Source organism: Manis javanica, chromosome 5 (assembly GCF_040802235.1).
Source record: "Manis javanica isolate MJ-LG chromosome 5, MJ_LKY, whole genome shotgun sequence".
In the NCBI taxonomy this organism is placed as follows: domain Eukaryota; kingdom Metazoa; phylum Chordata; class Mammalia; order Pholidota; family Manidae; genus Manis; species Manis javanica.
The window spans coordinates 26,170,634-26,193,666 of NC_133160.1; the positions used below are offsets into that span (position 1 = coordinate 26,170,634).

Below are 23,033 nucleotides of genomic sequence, written 5' to 3' on the forward strand. Positions count from 1 at the left end.
GCTTCCTTTGAGGTGAAGGAGGCAGTTGTTGCTGAGTGGCTGAGAAATCACTACCACTTGTCCTGCTCTGCCATGCCCAGAGACAGGAGAGCTCTGAGTGTTGGGGAGGGGCCGAGCAAGCCCACTGGTGGCCCCGTTTGCCCTGGCGGAGGACAGCAGCCCTTCTTGGGTGGAAGGATGCTAGGGTTTTTCAGGTGCAGACTGAAGAGCGCACCATGGACTACAGACCTGAGGGCAGTCAGGGGCTGTTCAGAGGTCACCTCACTTGATAAGGGCATCTCTGATCCCCACTGGACTCTGTGTCGTTCTTGTCATGCATCCAGCAAAGTCATCATAGCCTCAGCCATACACGGTCTTTGAATGATTCTGACTAGATTTTAACCTCTGCCACAAAGTGACCCCAACTTGGGCATCTCACTTTTAAACAGTAAGGAAATCACATAATTCCACAGTTAAGCTTGAACAGTGACCTCAAAGTTTGGGGAATACCAGCTTACACATCGTAGTTTGAGCACATGAGGTCAGGTTCATGGAACTCCATGAGGGACAAGTTCTGTCAGGAGCCAGACATGAGCAGCCCATGGGCAGTTATAGATTGCCCTGAGTCCCTTTAAGGGTACAGAGTGAAACTAGTAACATGAATTGTCTCAATGCCATTATTAGTCCTTCGTCCTAAAGAGGTGCCCTGAACAGCTTTGTAATGGTTTTGCATTGACCTTGGCAAGTTCTGGCACCTGTTCTTGATCAGTTGTCCCCTTTAGGTGTAGAACACAGTTTTGCAGGCCCAGGTAGGCTGTAGAGCAGAAAATATACAGGCCAGTTGTGCCAGGAAAGGCGTGTTCTTAATGTTTTGCTCTTGCTCACTTCCTGCTGGTATGCAGGCAGCCATCCACATGGGTCTGCTTAAGTCATCCAGGTAGACATCCCAGGCATTCGTAGTCCATTCTTGCCCCCTTCACCTTTCCTCCAACAGCTCCTTGCCACACCTACTTCCCCATCTTTCTTCTTGCTTCAGGTATCGGAGAGGTGGCATGATTGTGGATCCCTTGAGATCTGGCTTCCCAAGAGCACATATTGACCCATCCTCGGGCCTCTCAAACCGGCTTCCCCCAGGTGCTGTGCCCCCAGGAGCGCGCTTTGACCCCTTTGGACCCACTGGGACCAGCCCGCCCGGGTAGGTATTCACTCAGGTATGCTGAGGAGTAGAACCTGATGGCAGCTCAGCTTGGCATTGCAGGAAGGAAGGCATCTGACAGCAGGCGCAGTCTCCACAAGCTCCATTCCCCTGTCACCAAAAGAGTGGAACCTCCTCCAGGCCTCTGCCTGCTGCCTCTTGGGAGCCTTCCAGGGGCTCCTTATCCCTCAGTGCCTCCCTTCCACCAGCTCTCCTCAGGGAGGACTCAGAGGAGGAGAAGCTACTCACAGTTACAGGAAGTTAGTATGTGTCAGGACCTCACTGGATCCTTTATCAGCACTTCTGGGTAGACAGTACTACCCACATTTCACAGATGCAGAAATTGAGGCCTGAAAGATGAAGTGACTTACCCCAAGTGGGAGAATCAGGATTCAAAGGCAGGCTGCAGAGCACATGCTGTGAAATACCGTGAACCACTGTGTCATTCTGAAGGGCAGGCCCCCTCGGCTCAGGGCCCTGTCTGCATGTGCTCTTAGCCCCTCCATCATTCCAACTCACCAGCCCCTCTTTCCATTCCAGACCTAACCCAGACCATCTCCCCCCGCCGGGCTACGATGACATGTACCTGTGAAGGCCTCAAGAATGTAGCTTCCCAGCCTTCCCTCCACTCTCCTGGAGTTGCCGCCGCTGGCCCCGTCAGCAACCGTGTTCTTGCAGGCTGGGGCGATGGACTCTGCCCTGTGTTTGCAGGCCGGCTGGGATTGCCTCCCCATCCCCTGTCAGAGCCAAGGCACCTGCTGCAGACCTCCACTTGGCTGCATATAGGTGTCAAAGAGAAATCAGTGTGTCCTTCTCCCCACCAGCTGATTCCACTTTTCAAGGGAGACTCCGGCAGCATATTATCTTTGACCAGTGCAGTCCCAGTTGCAGCGCTATAAGAACAGAACACATTTTGGATGTAAGAACCAAATGTCAATACAAAAGTCATGTTGCCAGTCTCCCACTTTTCTTTATTGCACAGCTCCTTCCAGCTGTGAGACTTCAGAGTTTGAATCTTTGTGGGGCTAAATGACTCTTTTCCTTCCCAGAGCCCATTCTTGCTCCTCAGGCACCTTCCCTTCATAAATTGCTGTTGCTCCCAACATAATGGGTTCCAGTTTGGCTACAAGGTTGAAAATGAGGGTCTGGAAACCCTTTAGGCCATGAGAATGACTTCCACAAAGGCAGGCATGTTGCAGAAAGACTGTGTTATTTTGAAAATGGTAGAATCCTCCAGTTCTTCCTGTCTGAGCCAGTCCTCTGGGTCCGTCTGTGCCAGGGCAACGGTAGTCTATAAACAGAGGAATAAACAGAATAGATCTGAAGGCTAATCTCATTTTTGCTCCTAACTTATGGAGTGGCCCTAAATAAGTCCTTTCCTCTTCCTTTTTGGGCTTTTGTGCCCCCCTATGTAATATGAGGTGTCCTTCCTGCTCTGAAGCATTCTGATGTCTGCTGCCATGGACGGTGACCCCTAGGAACTGGGGCAAAAGGAAAAGAATGAAGGTTCAAGGCTGTGTGTGATATTTACCTATGGCAGAGTCTATAACTCTGCCTCTCCCCTCGGCCCCCTTGGAACCCAGGCAAGAGCACAGGAGCATGGGCCCCATCTATAGTACTGAACTTGGGGAGGAGCAGAGAGCTCAGCCTCTGGAAGCCTGTGGCCTCTGGCCAGACCCACCTGACCTTTAGTGGTCTCCAGAGCCTTCTCAGCCCAAGACCTGACAGACACGGTCAGAGATGAACCCCTGTGCTGGAGTAGAAAGAGCACCTTAGAGCACCATGCTCAGAGGCAAGAGATCAAGGCAGTAGTCACTTCCACTCCACAACTGGCATTTTAACCATGGCTGGGTCCTTTCACTTCTCAGCTCAGTGGGTTCCTCCCCCTAAATTAGGTCGTATTATTTATCTGTGGGCAGCACACTACCACCCAGAGCCTTCCCAAGGTGTCTGACATGCTATAGCCTGGGATTGCCTGTCTGCCCTGCCTGAGAGTGAATGAAACTGGCACATGGGCCCAGGGTCAATTTGAGATGGAGCTGGGCCTGGGTAGGGAGGTGAGCATGAGCAGGCTCCCTGGCACTTCTGGCAGACCCCATCTCCAGCACTGACTGAGTGAAAGACTACCTTGAAGCCTTTAGAACATCTCTCTTCTGGAGAAAGACCCAGAGATCAGGCAGAGCCATCATCAATCATAGTCCTCCTGAAGGGCTGGCAAATGTGTGGAATATTTTTGTTTTGAAATTGGATCATACCTGCTACCAAAAGACCTGGGGCAATTTGCTCATAAAAGCATCCTTTATTATTAAAGGAACCTAAGACCAGAGACCATCAAACAAGCAGGGAAAGTACATCACTTTTTGGACCCTGACTCAAAGAAAAGACAAGATTGAGACAATAAATTTGCCACTGAGATTTTCTAGTAGCAAAGGTCAAAAGGATAGTCATATACATAATTCTGTTTTCTAAAAACAAAAACTTTAGTGATTAATCTGCAGCATCAGCCATTTTTTGTGTGTGAGTCTTACTTGCATCAAGGACACTGAAGAACATAGGCAACGTCTTGGTTATGTTGGGGGAAGTGAGTGGAGCCTTCAGGAACTTCCAGGACAAGTTATTCATGCTTGTAGTCTGGGCCACTTACCTCTTTCCAGCCATGAATAATCACCAAGCAGCAAATGAGAATGGTTTGGGTATATGTTTTCTGGAACCCAAAATTTGGCTGGAGCCTTAATAATAAAGACCAACACTTAATAACCTGTTCCTTTTTTTTAAAATAACAACCTTTATTGAGATATAAATCATATACCCATAAAGTTGACTCTTTTAAAAGTGTGCAGTGAAGTGGATTTTTAGTGTAATCAGTGTTGTACATCTGTCATCATATCTAATTCCTGAACCTTTTTACAACCACAAAAAGATATCCCATACCCACCTTCCCATCTCAAGGCAACCAGTCTATTTTCTGTCTCTAAAGATTAACTATTGTGGACAGTTCTCATAAACAGAATCACACAATATGTGCCTTTTGTGCCTGCCTTCTTTGAGTTAATGTTTTCAAGGTACATTCATGCTGTAGCATGTATCAGTACCTCATTGTCATGGCTGAATAATATTCCATCATATGTATATATACCATATTTTCTTTATACATTTATCAGTTAATGGACAGTTGGGTTTTTTTTCACTTTCAGCTATATGACTAATGCTTGTGAACATCTGTGTACAAGTTTCTGTGTAGACATACATTTTCAGTTCTCTTGGGTATATATATATCTAAGAGTGGAATCGCTGGATCACATGGTAACTCTCTTCAACTTTTTGCAGAACTACCAGACTGTTTTCCAAAGCAAATGTACCATTCTACATTCCCACCAGTAGGGTGTGAGGGTTCCAGTTTCTCCACATCCTCACCGAGACTTGTTAGTCTTCTTCCATATAGCCAACCTTATTCTAGTGAGGGTGAAGTGGTATGTCATTGTGGTTTTGACCTCTAATTTTTTTTTTTTTTAAAGAACTTTGATATGGCCCAAGCAAGGCAGAGAACACAGCCAGTCATCCCTGAGAAGCAGCCCATGAGTTTGATAGTAGCCATCTTGGGATGACCTTGGCTAATGAGCCAGAGAGAAGTTGGGTTTGACTTGGGAAAGTTCTGGTCTGGATGTGATACAGGATAGGTGCTCTGTAGGGAAGTTCACGTGACCTTTACAAGTTTAGTGAGGTTCATGACATCACTTTTTCTTAGTTTGAAATTGCTTTGTTCATCCAGTGGTTTACAAGTAAAGGTCTGGTTCCAAATCCTTGTCTTTTGATGAAGTGCCATAGACCACTTGGATCATCTCTGGCAGCCCCCACATTCCCATGTCCTCTTCCTTGCCTGTCTCCTCCCCAGTTCTTAGAGCTGGCTGTGTTTCTTACTGCATCTGTCTACTCAGTCTCAAACTTCTGTCAAACTCCATGGTGCAGTCATGAGTCCCTTGAGAGACCTGCAGTCCAAGAATATAGTATCCTCAAAATGGAGACTATATTCCTGGCTAGATGGTTGGTACCTGTTGACAAGTGTTAGAAAGTGGGTAGCAAGCGCCAATGGGAAGCAAATCTCATTGTAACCCAGCTTCCCTCACGGCCTCCCTTTCTACTGTCATTAATGACATTCTATTACTGTTCAATGCCTCTCTTCACAAAAGGAAAATCAGAAGCTGTGGAGCAATGTCCTCTGTCACCTAATTTTGTCTACTTTGGTACAGTTCCAATAAAACCCACCACCGAGAGGAAAGGTCTCCCACATGCATGTGCTCAGCTTCCTTGCAGGCCCGTATCGACCTTTTGCAGTAAAGGAGGGATTCAAAAGCAGGCATCCAAGTCTTCAGCCCTTCTTGGTCCTTTGGGTACCACAAGGCAGACCCCCAGTCACTTCAGCTACGCTTGCCCTGAATCTGACCTGGAGGGTGAGTAAAACGCAGGAGTGGCAGGAAGTGAGGATGGTGGGCAGTGAGAGAGAGGTGACTGAGGACAGTCCCCAGAATGCAAAGGGCAGCAAAGGCATGAGGTTTGAACACCCACCAGGGCAGGGGCACCCGTCCTAGGCTGACGGTGCAGTCTGACGGAGACTGAATGCCAATGTGAAAGGCCATGTTCCAGAGCAGCCGCAGAGGGGAGTGCTGGGAGAGGGACAGCGTGAGAGGGTTCACAAGGGGGAGAGAGTGGAGAGGTGTTAGTCCTAGGGTTCAGCTGCAGTAAAAAGAAACTACTTCAGCTTTTTTAAACAAAAAAGGTTTGGGTACAGAGATTAGCAAGATCACATCATCATTGTCCCTATCCAGGGATCAGGAAACTCCAGAGCTAAACCACAGCTGCCTGGATCTGCACCAGAAAATGAACGCCCTTCATTCTACCACATGACCCCCTCTCGGCTCAGTTCTAAGTTCTAGGCTTAACTGAGTGCATCTGATAGTTGGAAAGTTGGAACCTTTCTCACATCCCAAACCAAAGCTGCAAGGGAAATGTCCTTGGGAAAATGTCCTTGTTCCTTTTTCCTGCCTCTTCATTCAGGAAGGCACGTTGGAACAGAGGTCAGGTGAGCCAGTCTCCTGTGTCTGCATGATGGGTGCAGGTGAGTACCACAGCCATGCTTCCCCAGCAGACCTGAGTCTACTTGTCTCCTGAGATGCTTTTTCCAAGTGCACAGTATGTCCTAGGTCCCAACACACACCTGGATCCAGATCTCTATGGCAGAACCTTTGTATCATTTTTGCTAAGTTTCTTAGGTGGTTCATCTGCTGAGTTTGAGAACTGAGAAGGGAAGGGAAGACTCTCCCTGCTGCTCAAACCAGCGGCAACTGCAACACCCAGGAGCTTATCAGAAATGTACAATCATGGGCCCAACCCCAACTTAATAGATAATCTGCATTTTAATCGGTTCCTCAGGTGATTCATGTGTACATTAAAGTTCAAGATGCTCCAGTGTACAAACTATATCTTTTTCTTTCACCTGGCTGTCAGGTGCAAAGGACTGCCACTTTTCTTGGTTCATGGCACATTGTAATTAATATAGGCAAGAACCCCCTCATTTTAATTTTTTCAGTTTTACTCCCTTATCCACTCTATTCCCAGTCATCCATGGGCCATCAAAATGTGTTTCATATAGGTTTTTAAATGTGCATGTGCCCTGGTAAACAGCATACATTCTATCTTCAAATCATAACAACTATAATGAGACACTACCCTCATTTTCTAGACCAGAAAAAGAGGGCTTGGAAAGGTCCAGTAATTTGCTCAAAGCCAAGCATGAGTCTCAGAATGGGGCAGATACAGATGTGACTCCTATCTCCTTGCTGGTGTGTGGCCTTACCTGCAAAATGAGCATCACCTGTACCTTCAGGATTATTGCAGGTCCAGCCAAATAATGTTTTATAGCCAGAGAGTTGGAGCTTGGCAGGTGCCAGTGGGGCCTCAAGGTCAAGAGGAAGGGAACCTTAAGTGGCCCTCCAGTACAGGAGGAGGGCATTCATCTGGTGCCCACAGTGTGCTAGGCTTTTCCTAGTCTCACATAGTACTCTAGCCAACCCCATGGTAAACACTGTTAGCAGCACTGGTTGAGCTGGGCTTGCCCTTTTAGGGGTGGCAGAACCATGATGGGAACCTGGGTCAGCCTGGTTGTAAAGCCCGTACTCCTTTGTAGAACTGCTGTACCCAGACCCCAGACCCTCTGCACCTGAGAAGCATGGATCCCTGTGCAAAACCAATTCCTGAAGCTGGAAAACCAAATGAGGACTAGTGTGAGAAAGGAATAATGCTGCAAAAATCCCCGGGATAGTCTTAAGACTCCTAAATCATCCTGTTCGTGAAACGTGTATCATGTTTCTGAGCACTTCATCTACAGCCAAAGCACCCAGAACATCTGAAACCACGTAGCACAACACCTATTCCACAAAGGAAGAAGCAGGCCCGTGAAGCCCCTCTGTACGGTGAACTCCTGCAAGGCTTTACTGGGTCCCAGAGCTGGGCTTGGCTGCACAGAACTGTCACCCAGCCCCGAGTGATGCTTGCCTCTGCCTGCTGAGTTTAGCAGGATGGGAGCTACTCTTCCCACTGAACAGATGAAAAAGCAGGTCCCAGGGAGTTGAGTGACCTTTCCAAGGCCACAGATGCCATAGAAATCCTAGCTCTGGGGTTTTCCCACTAAACACTGCCCAAAATAGTTGTGTTGGTCCCTAAAGGACAAAAATAATAGTCTCCTTCCTTCTCCCGTCCCTTCACAGCTAGACTGAGCATTAACAGGAAGGCTCCATACAGATTCAGCACCCTGGTCAGCACCCACCCTTCATGCACTGATAGGCAGCCGTTAGGCCAAGGTAAGTCAGTGTCTGCTGCTCCCCAATTCAAGATGGCCCAATCCTGGGGACAGAAAGACATCCCTAAGAGAAGGGGACCTGGACCTAGGTATCCCACCTCGAAGACAGAGCCCTGCCTTCCCCCTCTTCTTCAGATTAGAATGACAGAAGCACAGCTTCATCCTATAGGCTTCTTGGTTCCCAGGGCATAAATTCAAGAAAGAAGCCTGTGATGAAGAAAGGAACGGGCAGGGGACCTAAAACATGTTGACCCTGAGCAAGTCTTGCCCCTCTGTAAAATGGGAATAAAGGTGGACTCGACTATCTCCAAGGTTCTGCCCTTCTGTGAGATCCATGGGCCTGACCAAGTCCAGTACATCCTTTCACAGAGCTTCCCAACCAACTCACATTTAAACTACAAGCCTTAAAGTGGCAGCCCACAGCCCAGATCTATCCACAAACATGTTCTGACTGGCTTGTGTGTTATTAAATTTGATAAGATGCATGATGGCATGTTATTAAATTTGAGTCTTGACTGCTATTTACCAGCTGTGTGACCTTGGGCAAGTTATTTAGTCTACCTGTGCCTCAGCTTCCCCATCTGTAAAATGGAAGTAAGGATAGCACACATCACTCCAAGATGGTGGTGAGGTTTAAATGAGCTAGTAGATGTCAATATCCAGAAGGGTGCCTGGCACAAGAAGAACACTATTTCATTTAAAACTTGGATAATCTAATGTGTATAATGGATAACTGGTTCATTGAAATGTACAACAAGAAGTGTTTTTTGCTTTTTATCAAACTGCCCTTTGTCAAATCCCCCTTTTTCATCTTAGCATCTAAGGGCCAACCAACAACTAACTGGCCACTCTGATTTTCTAACTCAGTCCAGTCTAGAACTTTCCAACTCACATCCAGTTCCAAGACCTCTTGTACCCTTGTTCCTCCACCAGTGGGGTAGAGAGGAGGAAGGGAGAAAACTGAACTGTCTTCGCTGGCAGTGTGATGGGGTAGGGGGAGGTGCTATTGCTCTAATTCACACTGGGTGGTTTTGGGGGCTTGGGGTTTTGTTTGATGCAGTAGACAGCATGCATAATTTTGGGGGGTGGTGAGAGCTATGTTCTAGACCCTCAGGAGTAGGGGAGTCCCTGTCCAGGCCACTTGAGGCCCACAGCCCACCTGCTTCTTGAGGTAGTGTGCTAGGCTATATAGCCACCTGTGCCTCCCAAGGCCCCAGCCTCCTCTCACCTCCTTACATTAACACTAGGAGCCCCTCCAACAACAGGGTCCTTCAAGTGAAACCTTTATGGGCCTCAGAGCACTTGGGTGCAGGACTGCCTTCCTCTGTGATCCCTAACACTCCTGTTCCTTCAAGCCAGTACAGGCTGTTTCCATGAGCCTCACTCATCAGAAATTCTCCAGGCCAGAAACTGGCCTCATCTCCATACTCACAAACACCCTTCCATTCCAAAAGAAACATTTTAACCCCTCTTGAAAACGCTCTCCTTATGTTTTTCATCTGCCCAGTACTGTATCTCCAAAGCCAGCAGAGAATTGTGCTCAAATCTTTGTTGCAAGAATGAAGGATCCTTGGATGGGCAGCCCTGCCAGCTTGTGTGATCTTGGGCAAGTCGTGTAATCTGCCTGTGCCTCAATTTCCTCATCTGCAAAATGGAAGTAATGACAGCAAACACTCTCCAAGGTGGTGGTAAGGTTTACATAAGCCGGTAAGTGTAAATGCAGGCCTTGCAGTTCAGCAAGCCTCCAGCTGGGAGGCAGAGGCCAGCCCACTTCTTGAGGGCACCCTCATCTCTGTGAGTGACTTAGTAAGCCCTGGGCAGAGGGAGAGGCTGGATTTCTGGCCCCAGCATTTGGCATCTCTTTGGATACTCTCTTGTCCTCAGTTTTGGCCTGCCACAATTCTCAGGCAGTGGGATCATCCCTTCCAGCATCCTTTTACCCACACAAAGGTCCAGATGTCCTGCTGTTCTTGGAAAAGAGCTGTGGCAAACCTGAGCCCCTCCACCACAGAGCAACAGCCAGCCAGAGCTGAAGCAAGCCCCTCTTTAATCCTGCCACCACTGTCCACAGCTACATGCTTCATTCATGAGTGTCACCTGCTGAGCCCTGTAGTTATTTGCAGTAGGGCCCCTGCTTTCATCTTTGATGGGAGGAGAGTCAGGTAGCTGACAAATAAGTCAGCAATAGTAACAACTCACCTATGGGCACCTAACCCCCAGGAGTGGCTTCAGTCAAAGGAGATGTGGACACAAGAGAGGAATCAAAAAGGGAGAATAGGGAGACCTCAGGGGAAGAGAAGAGCTAGAAAAGAGAAAGAGGTGTTTTTTCTGATGCTCTTGACCCTAAGTCAAGGCAGATGCCTGGTCACCTGGGAAGAGATTGGCATGGTAGCCGTCATCCTCCCCTGTTCTCTCTGCTCCCCTAGGGCCAGCTTTCCTGCCGGAAGATAGATCCTTCCACTCCCTAGACCCAGGAGAGAACAGCAGCTGCTACCTCACCTTGATGGCTCCAGACCCAGAAGGAATGGGCTGTCAAGGTGGAGGCCTGGAGCTTGAGGTCATGTCCAATGCAGCTGGAGACCACAGTCCCATGGACTGACTTCCCCAGTGCCAGTGTCATCCCTGCTTTACATCTGCCATCAGAAGATTCTTCCTGCCATGCACATCTGCAAGCACCAATAATGGCTGAGAGTGAGCTCTCACCACATACCGGGCCCTGTGCTAAGCCCTATACAATATGCAGTATGAGCTCAGTCCTCCTAACCCTATGAATTAAGGACTGTGGTTGTCCCATTTGGTAGACGATGACATGAAAGCCCCCACAATGACATCCTGCCCTTCAGCGTGCCTCATCTCAACAGTCCGGCACAGAACGTGCACACCTTACTCCCACTGCTGCCCCATCCCCAGTACACAACAGGCTGTTTTATACCTCTGAGCCCCTGCTTGCAATACCTTTCCTGCTCCCCACTCACCCCACACTGAATACTGCCTCACTGTTTAAGATTCCTATTAAAAATCACCCCTTCCAAGAAGGCCTTTTCTGAACCCAGCTCAGTTACCTCCTCTGCAGTCCCCAAACCCCATCCCCTCACACACATATAGCCCACTGTGCACTGTCTGATTTCCCCCAGATAGTCTGTGACCAATTTAAGAGCAGGAGCTGTGAGTCTGCAAAGCGTCTGGTCCAAGAAAGACTGTAGATTAGGTGTGAGCAAATGAACGTGAATAGTTAACATATGGAGTGATTATGAAGTGCCAGGCACTCTGCTAAGTGCTCTATAGGTTATCTTATTTACTGCTCACTATGCCTCACAGGGGAGGCATTATTTCATAGATAAGAAAACAGAGGCTCAGGGGCATTAGGCATCCACCAAGCATCCAGGCAATCAGACTTTGGAGCCAGTGCCCTTATACTCTTATCTGATGGACGATCCTCAGTGGACCCCCTACCCAAAAGGGGCCCGGCCCCCAATCCCTCTGAGATTTGAGTAGAGGGAAAGCTCAGAAGTGCATGGTCCTCTGGAAGGAGGAAGGTAGTCCTGCCACCTTCTGCAGCATTCAGATAGCCTGGGCCTTCCAACCTGCTCATGAACAACTGACCCAGGGAGAGGAATGATTGGGGGAAGAGGATGTTTGGGCCAAAGATAAGAAGACACAGCAGTACCAGGGTTCCTACTGTCCTGAGCTAGGCTCTGGCCACTGGGACATTGACTTGCCTCAAAGAAGGGGGTTGGAAGCTTGGAGAGGCTCTTGACTAACTCCTACCAACCCCATGCTCCACCCCTAAAGATGTCCAACACCAGCAAATGCTAACGTATCTCCACTGACAAGGAGCACTCACTCCAACTAGGGCAAGATCTCAGCAAACTACTCTTTCCTTTAGCTGAGATTTTCCTTCTTGAGGACATCAGGCATCCACTCTCTCTCCCAGAGAAACCACAGGCCCTGCTGGAGGGCATCTTCTCACCTTTCCTCCCGGACAGAACCCGGAGACAGCACTCTACCTCTTGTGGCATTTTCATAAGGCCTCCACCCACTCCTGCCCCTCCAAAGCTCTCCAGACATAGGGTACCATGCTCTTAACTTTGGAAAGCCTTCTACTTGTGTTTCCTGATCTCCTTTGTCCCTGGAGAAGGCAGACTGGGAAGGCTTACAATTTAAATCTGGAGGACCAGAGAATGGGAATGATTTGCCCAAAGGCCCACAGGGAAGAGGGGATCTGCAGGACCTGACTCACCTGGTTCCTAGCACAGGACCACACAGTTCCCTCCCAAAATGTGTTTGCTCCTTAGACATCCCCTGCTCCATTCCAAGTGAGAAAGTAGGAAGGACATAGATACTAGCCTAACCTAGAAAAGAGAGACTTGAGATTTGACTGTTGCTGTGAGGTTAGAATCCCAAGAACCCCAAGACCTTTGGCTTCTGGAGAAAGAGGAAACGTTATCACTAATCCAGATGTTGCCCTGACTTGGAGCTGCTTCAACTGGTAATGTGTCCTTAGCTTGTAAGCTAGGTCAGCAGACAAGAGAAAGCTGTGTGTGTGTGTGTGTGTGTGAGTGCACAGGCATATGTGAGTATTCATGCACAAGGTATGTGCATGTGAATGTGGGTACATATGCACAGGTGTGTGCTCCTGCATGTGTGTGTATGTGTAGGTCTACACATGCAAAGAGGAGGACATTTTAAAGAGAATCCCAGAGAAGGTAATGCTTATTCTGAAGGGAGAAATAATGGTGGAGTCTCAGGTAGCAGGCATTTTCAGCTTGGAGACTCATGCCTGAGGTAAGTGAGCAGATATGATGATGGACAGTGGGGTTCCAAAGGCCCAGGCCTGGACACTCAAGGTCTTTGAGTGAGGGAGAGGCAGGATGGGGTATCTCATAGACTTCTAAACACTCAGCAAATGTCTCCCATGGCTGTGTCCCAGCAAGGCCAGGAGAGAAGGGGCTTCCTCCATCAGGGAGACCAGTCTAGCTCTTCCACAAAGCAGTACCAAAGCCCTGAGGAAGGCAGATAGGTTTCCAAGCTCCAACTTCACGTCCCAGAGACAAAATTAGCTATTTCAATACTTCCAGCCACCTGAACTTCATGACTGCCTCTTACTCCGAGTGGGGGCTCCATGAGGTAGGGCCTTGGGACCCTGCACAGGGCCCTGCTACAGCAGACAGAGAAAACTTCTGTTTCATTTATTCATTCAATGATGTGTCAAACTGTTTTAGTACTGGGCATACAGCATGAACTAGGAGGCCAAAATGGCAGCCCCCATGGAGAATGCAATCCAGCAGGGAGTGGTGGGAGAGAGAGAATAAGTAAGTACAAGACAGCGTCTGCTGGGTGTGATCGGTGCTCCGGAGAAAACAAAGCAAGGAAGGAGAAGAGGGACTGAGGCTGGTGGGGGGAGGGGTGCAATTTTAAATAGATGGTCAGCAAAGGCCTCACTGAGAAGGTGACAGCCCTAAGGAGGTGGGGGAGTGGGCCTTGCAGATGCTGAGGGGGAGGGCCTTCCAGACAGCAGCAAGTGCAAAGGCCCCAAGGTGGAAGCGTGCCTGGCAAGGCTGAGGGACAGCAAGGAGGTGAGTGTGGCTCGAATGGAGTGAGCAGAGGCAAGAGGTGGGACATAAAGTCAGAGAGGCAACGGGGCCAGGTTGTGTAGGGATTCAGGAGGCCGATGTGAGTGATGGACCCAGGTTTGGGGGAACCTGAAGCTTATGCAATTTAAGGGCCTATCATTAAATAAAATCAAAATTACAAATAAAAATTTCACTCAGAGCTTTGGAAGGGGCCTGCCCAGTGAGAGGTCTGCGTGGTAAATCCACCTCTGGCCAGGGTAAGGGTTTTTGCTTTGGCCTGGAGTCACAGTGAGCCCTGGGAGGGTTCTGAGCAGAGGAATGACCAGACCCAAATAACGTTTTAACAAAATCTGGCTGCAGAGTGGAGGATGAACCAGGGGCAGAGGGAAGACAGAAGAGAAATTTGGACACCAGTGAGCAACTGGAATGAGGCAGTTGTGGCCGAGCATGGGCAAAACCAACAAGACCTGCTGATAGGTAGGATGAGGGGAGTGAGAAAAGACTGGAGAGCTGACCCCGAGATTTGAGGCCTAACCGCCTATCCCCAGCTGAGACAGGCAAGAAGGGAGATCCCTGTGGCGGACCTCACAGAGGTATAAGTGGGGTCTTTATCTTGTCCCCACTGCCACCCAGCCCTGCAAACAGAGGGGGGCTTTCATTCCTCCCACCTCACAGATAAAGAAAACCATACTCAGAGAGGTGGAATAACCTGCCCAAGGCCACAAAGCCTGGATGCATACCCAGGTTTTACCAGTACAAAATCAGTATCTGTTCTGATACACCAGGTGAAACAAGGTTTGGAGACTCTAGTAGCATTGGATGGGAGAGGCGGTTCCTGGAGGTGAGGCAAGTTCCAGCAACCGCAGGGTCCCCTGGGCCACTCCACACCTGCCCCCAAAAAGCCTGCAAGGAAAGTTCTCAGCAACCTACGCCATGCTCCTTCCTGACTCCTTCCTTCCTAACCCTGCTTCTGATCCACCAGCTGGGAGATCTCAGCTGCAGTCTTGGGGAAATGTTTTTGGCATTTTTCAAGCTTTCTTAATTCACTGACAAGGTAATGACTGCCTCAATCCATTATTCACATTTTCTAAAGGAGTTTCTACATTAGGATGCAAGGCAGGCTTCTCTGGCTTTGAGAAAACCTGAGATTCCTGGGATTTAATCTTCTAACACATTTAGCCCCTAAATACAATTCATCGCATTTAAACTGATATGAATTGATGGTCCCAGATGCATCCATTCAACAGGGTTAGTCTCCAAATGAGTCCCCCACAGGCACAGTAATCCGTAGGCTTGGATTTATATTTATATTTTTATTATTATCATTATGGATTTGAAAGGCCTTAGCCCATCATTTGAGATGTTCAATTTACTGTAGTTTACCTAGAACAGCTCTTGCCACTTTCTGCATCCACTCCTCACTTAAAGCCTGGGAGAAACTGGAACAATGGAAGCCCTGGACTTGTGGATCTTTCACTATCTTGAGGCTTTGTTCTTTTCAAACCACACTCCTTCCACATCCAGAACAGCACCTGGCAGGCCAAACTGAACAGCCCTTGTCCCCTCCAGCCCTCCCTTAGCCCTCTGTCCTTGGCAAAGCCTGCCAGCAGGAGCAGATAGTTGATCCATCATAGAAGCTGTGATGTTACACTGCCCAGATGTTCAACTCACCGGACTGAAGGCTCAGGTTACAGATAATCAGGGCTGCTCTAATCAGGACAGACCCCATGCCCACCCTACCCTTCCATCCCCAGAATACAGGATCCTTGGCCCACATGGCCAACTGAAATGGAGTAAGTAGGACCTTCATGGGGTCAGGGACTCACAGAAATGGCCCATTTAGGATCTTCACCCCAGTTCCGAGAAGGTATGACCTCTCAAAGCCACCTTAGGGCCATTCAGAGTGGATGGTACCTCCCCCAGTCCTGAAATACCTTGCTCCCCAGGCCCACTTTCTCTCCCTGTCAGTAGTTTAAAGAGAGTCTAGATGGAGCCTGGAGACTCCACAAGGGAAGTAGAACAGCGGTCAATGTGGTTGGAGTTTCCAGACCATCAGAATGTGCCTGCTTTCTCCTCAAATAAATGGGGGCTGCATTTTACTGCTAAGGTGGGATGGGAGGAGGTTACAAATTCAGCATTAAAAAACTTTTTTTCTGCTACCAGAATATGGTCATGGCCCAGAAACACACCATTGAGGGTGGGGAGGTGATGAAGGCCACACTGTATCCCCAGATATACAACAAAGTCTGTACCTTTTCTTATATAAATGATCCCTCTTGTCCAAGGAGTTGAAAGGTGAAAACTGTGCAATTGACTTTGCAAAATGTGTGCAGAGATCTAGTCACTGCAGGTAATTTGATCCCAAGACCAAAACCAGGCTATGGAAAGCTTTGGATTTAACCCAGCCTAACCAGGGGACTTGAGGAGCTCTTCAGCAGGACCCTGCAAGCTGCCGACTGGCTGACAGCAGGGCCACCCAGCACCAGAAAATGATCAGCACCTGCCAGACACTCACCTCCTGAAGGAGTGGCCAGAGGCAGACACTGGGCTCCCATTCCCAGGGCAGAACTGGAGGGGCCCCAGGGGTCATCTAGTTCCACCCTCTTGCCTCATAGTCAAGGGGACCGAGGCCTGGAGAAGGGAGGGCCATCCCAGTGCTGACTTCTCCCCTCATTGTGAAGCCACCTCCCACCTTAGATGTTCAGGAATGAAAGGGGTCCCTCCAAGACTGCCCAACACCCACACTTTGCTAATGAGGCTCCCAGAATTCCCCAAGGCATGAGGAACAGGATGGGCAGCCTTTTAAACAGCTCCCAGTCCTCGGAAATGCCAAGAAACCTCATCCTCCAAGAGCAGCAGTTTCCAAACTTTTGTATTTTTAGCAGCAGAAGCCATCCTCCAAACAAAACCTTATGCAAAACCTGAAGCTACAAAACAGATCAGGGGGCTGCTCTCCTGAGTACAGCCTGGACCAGGCCCCCCAGGCTCCCCATCAGGCACTGAAGACTCCTTCCACAGGGCCCTCTGTGGAGCTCAGTCTGAAACCAAAGGCCTTTGGGGGCCTTGTAGACCTGAAGCTGAAGCAGCCAGATAGGGTGGGCTCTTACTTAAGACCCCTGGAGGGTGTGGCTGGTCTCTGAGACCTGGACAACTTCATTCTCCACCAGGGTCTGGCCCCCGTCCCCATTGAGCTGTCTCATGCGCAGGTTAATGGAGCCATAGGTCTTCCTGGAGCCCCTGCCAGGAACGAAGGTCGGCCGGCGGTACAGCTCGCCCTTGCACAGGGAGACCATCAACAACACAGATAAGAGCATGCCGCCCACCGTGAGCAGCCCCAGGCCCGCGATGATGCACTTGTCCAGGTGGGAGCCCAGGCGGGCATAGTACATCTCTAGGCGTTCCATCTCTCGCGCTGTTACTGTGTCCGGATTAACACGGGCCTCTCGGGGGATGGCGTATGCTGTCACCACAAGGAGGATCCCACTCACCAGAAAAACCAGAGCAGAAACAAAGCCGTAATCCACTGGGCGGCTCACAGGCTCCAGGCCTGGCCCCTCTTCTGAACGCAGAGACAGATCATCCCGCTGGGATCGGGGCTGCGAGGGGACACCCTCGGGGGTGCTGAAGGAGCTGCCCAGTCTGGCATCCCCAGGGTTCTGGAAATGGGTCTCACGCTCCTCTGAGGAGAAGCAGGCATTCTCCACACCCTCCCGAGGTGGGGCCACTGGGCCCAGAGGAGCTGGTCTCCTTGGGGCCCGGGGACCATTGCTCAGTGTCTTCAGTTCCAGACCAGGGGGAGATGCCATTGGGAAGAAGGGCCCCGCTCATCCCTTGGCCCCTTGGCAGCTAGAAGAGAAAACAGAAAGTCAATCGAATTTAGTAAACCTACCAAGAGCCTGCTAGTGCCAGAAATCAGTTGGCCCTGAGCGATGTCAAGGTGAGTTGGGCAGAGTTCCCACCCTGAGGAGCCTCCAGACAGAGGGTGAGGAAGGAGTCAGACAATGACCAAGCAGTGCAATCCACTCTGTGCTAGGACCCCTCTTCACCACTGGCTGGCATGTGGCTTTGGGAAATTCTCTTTTCCTCTCTGGGCCTCAGTTTCTCTCTCTGTCAAATGACAATAACATAGTATTCCCTACTTAACAGGGTGGATGTAGAGATTGAGATAATACATATAATGTACTCAGAACTGTAAGTGCTCAGCAAGTATCAGCACTGAGCTATTATGATGATGGAGGGACTGTAGGTATAGTCGATACCATGTTCAAACCCCAGCTTTACCACTTGAGCTTGGGCAAGTGATGTGACCTCTCCAGACTCAATGTTCTCATCTGTTAAATGGGAATAAGCAAAATGCCTCCCTCATAGAGTTGATGTGAGGATTTCATAAAATAATGTGTTTAAGTCCCCAGGCGATATGGGAGGGAGCAGAGATGATGAAAATGCTGTGGGAACAAAGAGGAGAAAGTCAGGGAAGCTTCTAGGAGTTGGTGGCATTTGAGCCAGACCTCAGAGGATGAGGGGAAATCCCCAGCAGTGACAGGGGATGAGGACATTCTGGATAGCAGTGCCTCAGAGGCCAGCGGGGACCAGCACTTAAAGGACTGAAAGCTAGGTCAGGGAACCAGGGAGGAGAGGTGTTGGGGCAGGGGGTGCTGACATTTGCCTAGGTTTTAGAAAGCTCTCTGGCTGCTGCATGGGGGACAGATGGGATAGGAAGGAGGAGGGTGCAGGCCAGGGGCCCAGGGAGGAGTCTGACATGGTCAGGTGACGGTGGCTGAGGGGGCAAAGAGGAAGGAGCATATTTGAGAGCCATGACTGAAGCCAGAGCCAAGTGCTTTTCTGTAAGTAGAAGATGGGGAGGAAGCCAGGTGGGAAGGGAGCAGGGGACACTCTCTTCTCAAAGACGAGGCACCCCACCCTAGTACTGAACACAAACCAGCACAGACAGACTGCACATGTGTGTTCCCACTGAAGGACACCAACTTACAGCCATGAGCCATATATAGCTCACAGAAGTTTTGTTTTTTTCTTGTTTCTGGTCTGCTCACTTGTTCTTGGTGAAGTAGTTGCCATTATATAAAAGGCAAAAGATTTTCTATTTTAAACTTTGGATTCCAGACTTGTCTTGCAAAACAGAAGATTCTGGCCACCCTAGGCTCCCATTCCCTTACAACCACACTCAGCTGGAGTTGACAGTGGAGTCTTCCCTTAGGCAGATCCAGTGCTTCCCTCACCCCATCTCATACCACTTTGGCTCCCTTTCCCACCTGGCATGTAGAATTCTGATCCCACAGAACCCTGTTCCCCATACATACCAATGTCCTGGGGTACATACATCCAGGGTCTCAAGGCACACAGACCCAAGTCCCCATGCTATACAGAGACCCCCTCATGCAGAGTGGCTCACATGCTCTGGTATGTCTACACACATACACATGATTCTAGGTGTTCCTCTGCATTCCTATGCTTGAGTTTATTCTCTAGTGCTTTGTGGTTCTATGTGTGTGTGTGTGTGTGTGTGTGTGAGAGAGAGAGAGAGAGAGAGAGAGAGAATATGAGAAAATGAATGAAGTGAAAAATGAATGAAATGAATGAATGAATAAAACTCAAAGAGCCTCAGTGCAGGAAGGCACGTTTTTCTGTCTTTCTGATTTTCCTTCCAACATGGGCTTGCATCAGACACTTCCTCTTGGCACACACAGGGCCTTTCATCTGAGTACAAAGCCTGTTTCCACTTACAACCCATTCCTATCACCACATTCCTCTTTTCTAAGTTCCAGTTTAATAAAAGTTTACTGAGTACCTTCCCATCCTGTTGGGCCTTACAGCGGGCACTTCATTCAGGAGTATTTCATATAGCACTCACCAACTGACTTTACTATCTCCATTTTATAAAACGTGGCTAAGATCCCATGGCATGCATTTGGGGGCCAGAAGTTCCCTAAGAATTATCACTTACACGCTGATGGACAGTGACTGTGAAGGGGTATGTGGGGGGGACTTGGTGAAGGGGGGAGCCTAGTAAACATAATGTTCTTCATGTAATTGTAGATTAATGATACCAAAAAGAAAAAGAATTATCACTTACAAACCTACAAACCCACCACTCCTGCACCAGTGGCATTCTTCTACCCTCCATCCCTGGCTCTTCCAGCCCTCACTAATAGACTCTCTACTTTATCTCACTGTTTAACAGCAACCAAGAGCAGCTTGAGGGCAGGGTATGTCTAAATTCCATCTGGGTTCCAGCCCCCTGCACAGGGCTCAGAATATAGCCAGTCTTCAGAAATGGTTTGGCAACCTGCCCAGCAGACAATCCCTCCCACACATCAGTACCCACTCAGAGCCAGGCTATGCCCAGACTGCTCCTACTTTCCAGTAAACTGAAACTTGGCTTTTTTACTCTTGGTACCAAAAACATTTTCCTGAGTGCCCAACCACAAAGGAGCAGTGACTGTTTCTGCCCAGCAGGTGCACAGACATGCTCCCACCCACGGTCTTCAGCAACATCCACAGAACTGAGCTCCTGGAGGGTCCAGGGACCCCCACCCCCCGCCCCACCAGACTGGTACATTGATGTTCCCATATCCCAAACAAAACCCAAGGCTCCCAAATTCTAGGAGCAGGGCTCCTTTCTCCAGGTAGGAACCCAAAACTTTTTCCTTAGGATGCCAGAGTTAGGAAGAGGGCGGAGGAAAAGGAGGCCCCCCTCTCACCTAGAGCTGCCATGTCCCTTACACGCAGGTTCATTGATACCCACCAGTTACACAAGGACATGCTTAGTTACCCCAGACATAAGCAGGAACAGACAAAGATGCTAGTTTCCACTGTTCATATCCTGCAAGTGTACCAGTTACACTCTAATTTCATCTGCAGTCCAGCAGGACCTGAAAGGCACACCCCAGTTCCATCTCACACCCCCAGGGGCCTTTTCCAGTAGCAGCACCCACAGACATGGAAAGTCACGCAGTGTGACCTACCCACAGATCCGCAGACCACACTGGTACCCACCCCTTAGTAAGGGATAGAGCTGGTTAAACACACACACATACACACACGACTTAACTACCCCCTAGGACTGCTAAGACCTAAGCCAGAACCATCAAGACCCGCCAGGGCCCACCCGAGCGCATTCACACGCGGGGAGACAGACGCACAGAGGGTGTGGGTGAAGCTTCACAAAACCCTATCGATAGACACACGCACGAGTTGTACACAAAGCCTCGGGCGCGCACAAACGTACACGCAGGTCCACGCTGTAATACCCAAAGTTCCGCGCAGAAGCCCCAGCACCGCGGCTGCCCGCCGGCCCGCAGCTCACACCCCCACCTCCTGCCCTTGACCACTAACGCCAGTGGGCCGGGTCAGGCGGCGCTGTTTACAGGGCGGCCAAGCGGCCCAGGGAGGCCGGACTCCGCGAGCACCGGCGTGCGCCCGGGTCCCCTGGCCGCATGCCCTTCGGCCGGGCCGCGAGGTCAGGCTAGCCCTCTCTCGCCGCCCCTCCGCGCCGGGGCCCTCAGCCTCCGCCGGCCCCGCAGCTCCCTCCCCGCGCGCGTACCTGCACCGGGCCTCCCTGCCCGCCTCCCCACGCGGGAGGCGAGGGCGCCTGGCGGCTGGCGGGCCGGGCCGAGGGCGCGTCCTCCGCGGGCGCCCACCCGCCTCCCTGCAGCCGGCGCCCGCGGGTGTCTGCTGCGGCGCAGTCCGGGAGGTCCTGGCGCGGGCCCCGCCGCCGCCGCCCCGCTTTCCCCGGCTCCCGCCCCCTTCGCGGCCCGGCCCGGAGCTGCTGCCGAGGCGCACGTACCTGCTCGCGCCGCGCAGAGCTTAACGGCGCGGCCGCGGCCGCCTGGGGCTCCGGGGAGGAGGGACAGGGAAGGGGCGGGGGCCGGGGATCGCCGAGCGCCGCGGATCGAGCTCCGCCCGCGGCAGGCAAGGGCGCCCGGAGAGTTAGCGCGGGGAGGGACCGGGAGGCGGGTGACAGACTGGGGTCACGGTGTGGGGCGCAGCGCCATCCTCCTCGCCCTTCCCTCAGGGCATATCTTCTTCGTTGCGCTGGGGCTTAGGGAACTGAAGCTTTGAGCCGACGGTGTCCGGGCGCAGGGGCGGGGCGCGGGGGTGGGTCCTGAAGGAGATCCCTCCCCGCCGCCGGCCTCTCCCCACCCCCGGGGAGCCCCACTGCGCCAAGAGCGGACTCTTCCCCACCCCGCATCGCCTTCCGCACACACAGACCCCAAGTAGGTAGGACCCAGAGTCCTCTCATAGGTCCTCAGATCGGAACAGTTCTCAGGTGCCCAAGTCTCCACCACACTGTGGCTCAAGGGCGCCGCCCGAAGGCTGAAAGGAAACCTCTGTCTAACGCCCCCCTTTCCCTTGTCTTTGCGTGATAGTGGGATGCACAACCCAAGACTGGTGTTCTCTTGGGATACTGCCGATGGCCACACACCACCCGTGCCCTCCAAGGGCCAGCTGCTGTGCTTCCTACCCCGGGATGCCTACCTGGCACCCCCATGCCCCAGGAATCCCTCCAGCTGGGCTGTCCCCTGCCTGCATTGTTGCCTTTATCTCTTAGCTGAAATTTTCTGTAAGAGCCAGCCTCCTTCATCAGACTGGCAGCTCCTGGGGAGCAGGGCCCGTGTCTGATTCCCGAGATCCTAGAGAGGTGGGTGTGAGTGGACAGGCAGCAGGCACGTAGCAGTGACCCTGCTCTTTCTTTCCTTTACAGGGCTCAGATTAGGCTGAAGTAGATGAGGGGCTCTGAGCACAAAACCTAAGGAGACACTCCCTCTCTGGGCACCCAGGAAAAGTTTGGTCTGGAAATCATGGGGTTTCTGGGAAGACTTGGAGGCAAGCTCACTGGTGTGACCTCTGGTAAGGCTTTCACCTTTCTGAGCTCTGCGATCCCCTCTGTCAATGGGATCATGAAAATTCAGGCTCCGGGGTTTTTGAGAGGGTCGATGGAGGTTAACCACCTGCCCAGAAGAACAGGCAGATGAGGAGGCCCTGATCTGTCTCCTCACCCACCTCATGGGGGAGCCTGACCTCTCTGTCTCCAAAGACTGTTGGTCCTTGCCAACCTGAACAGTGGAGGCCACTCTGGAAGCCAGGTGCATGGGCCTTTGAGGCCAGTGTGGTGCAGGTTTGGGCAGGACCTCCAGGGATGGGCAGGCTTCAGTTTCTTCTTGCTTTCCAGGGGCCTCGTCTGTCATTAGGGTCTAGGAGCAGAAGCTAGCCAAGGCACCAGATTCCCATGTGCATCCCAGCTCTGCCACTCACAGTTATGTGGCTTTGTGCACAGGGCTCCCCTCTCAGAGCTGTGTTGTCATCTGTGAAATGGACTCAGTAAGGGCTTTGGAGAATAGATGAGATGTTTCCTGTAAAGATGTGTGAGTAAAGGCTTAACAAAACCTTTTCCTCTTTTGCATAACAATTTGAC

General features: G+C 50.8%; 2 protein-coding genes across 4 annotated transcripts in view; one reads left to right on the forward strand and one right to left on the reverse strand.

The window, feature by feature from the left end:
* The window catches only part of PSMF1 (proteasome inhibitor subunit 1), a 48,362-nt gene extending 46,229 nt beyond the window's left edge, over positions 1-2,133 (forward strand). For both annotated transcript variants that reach the window (XM_073236766.1, XM_073236767.1), the window contains exons 6-7: positions 1,016-1,174; positions 1,715-2,133. In XM_073236766.1, coding sequence (XP_073092867.1) covers positions 1,016-1,174; positions 1,715-1,766 — 211 coding nt within the window. In that variant the 3' untranslated portion in view covers positions 1,767-2,133. The remainder of the gene's footprint in view (positions 1-1,015; positions 1,175-1,714) is intronic.
* A 14,321-nt stretch (positions 2,134-16,454) lies between these two features.
* TMEM74B (transmembrane protein 74B) lies at positions 16,455-21,699 on the reverse strand. Of its 2 annotated transcripts, none has more exons than XM_037004599.2 (2): positions 21,405-21,699; positions 16,455-17,446 (listed from the first exon to the last, which is right to left on the reverse strand). In XM_037004599.2, the coding sequence occupies exon 2, from the start codon at positions 17,404-17,406 to the stop codon at positions 16,708-16,710; it is 699 nt and encodes a 232-aa protein (XP_036860494.1). In that variant the 5' UTR covers positions 17,407-17,446; positions 21,405-21,699; the 3' UTR covers positions 16,455-16,707. The 2 variants fall into 2 exon arrangements, with proteins under 2 accessions (XP_036860494.1, XP_036860495.1); XM_037004600.2 differs by lacking the exon at positions 21,405-21,699 and adding an exon at positions 21,162-21,294.
* Positions 21,700-23,033: the final 1,334 nt, after the last annotated feature.

Bases quoted from the DNA above. Each gene is read 5' to 3' on its own strand.
- TMEM74B (XM_037004599.2), bottom strand. From the start codon at position 17,406: ATGGCATCTCCCCCTGGTCTGGAACTGAAGACACTGAGCAATGGTCCC.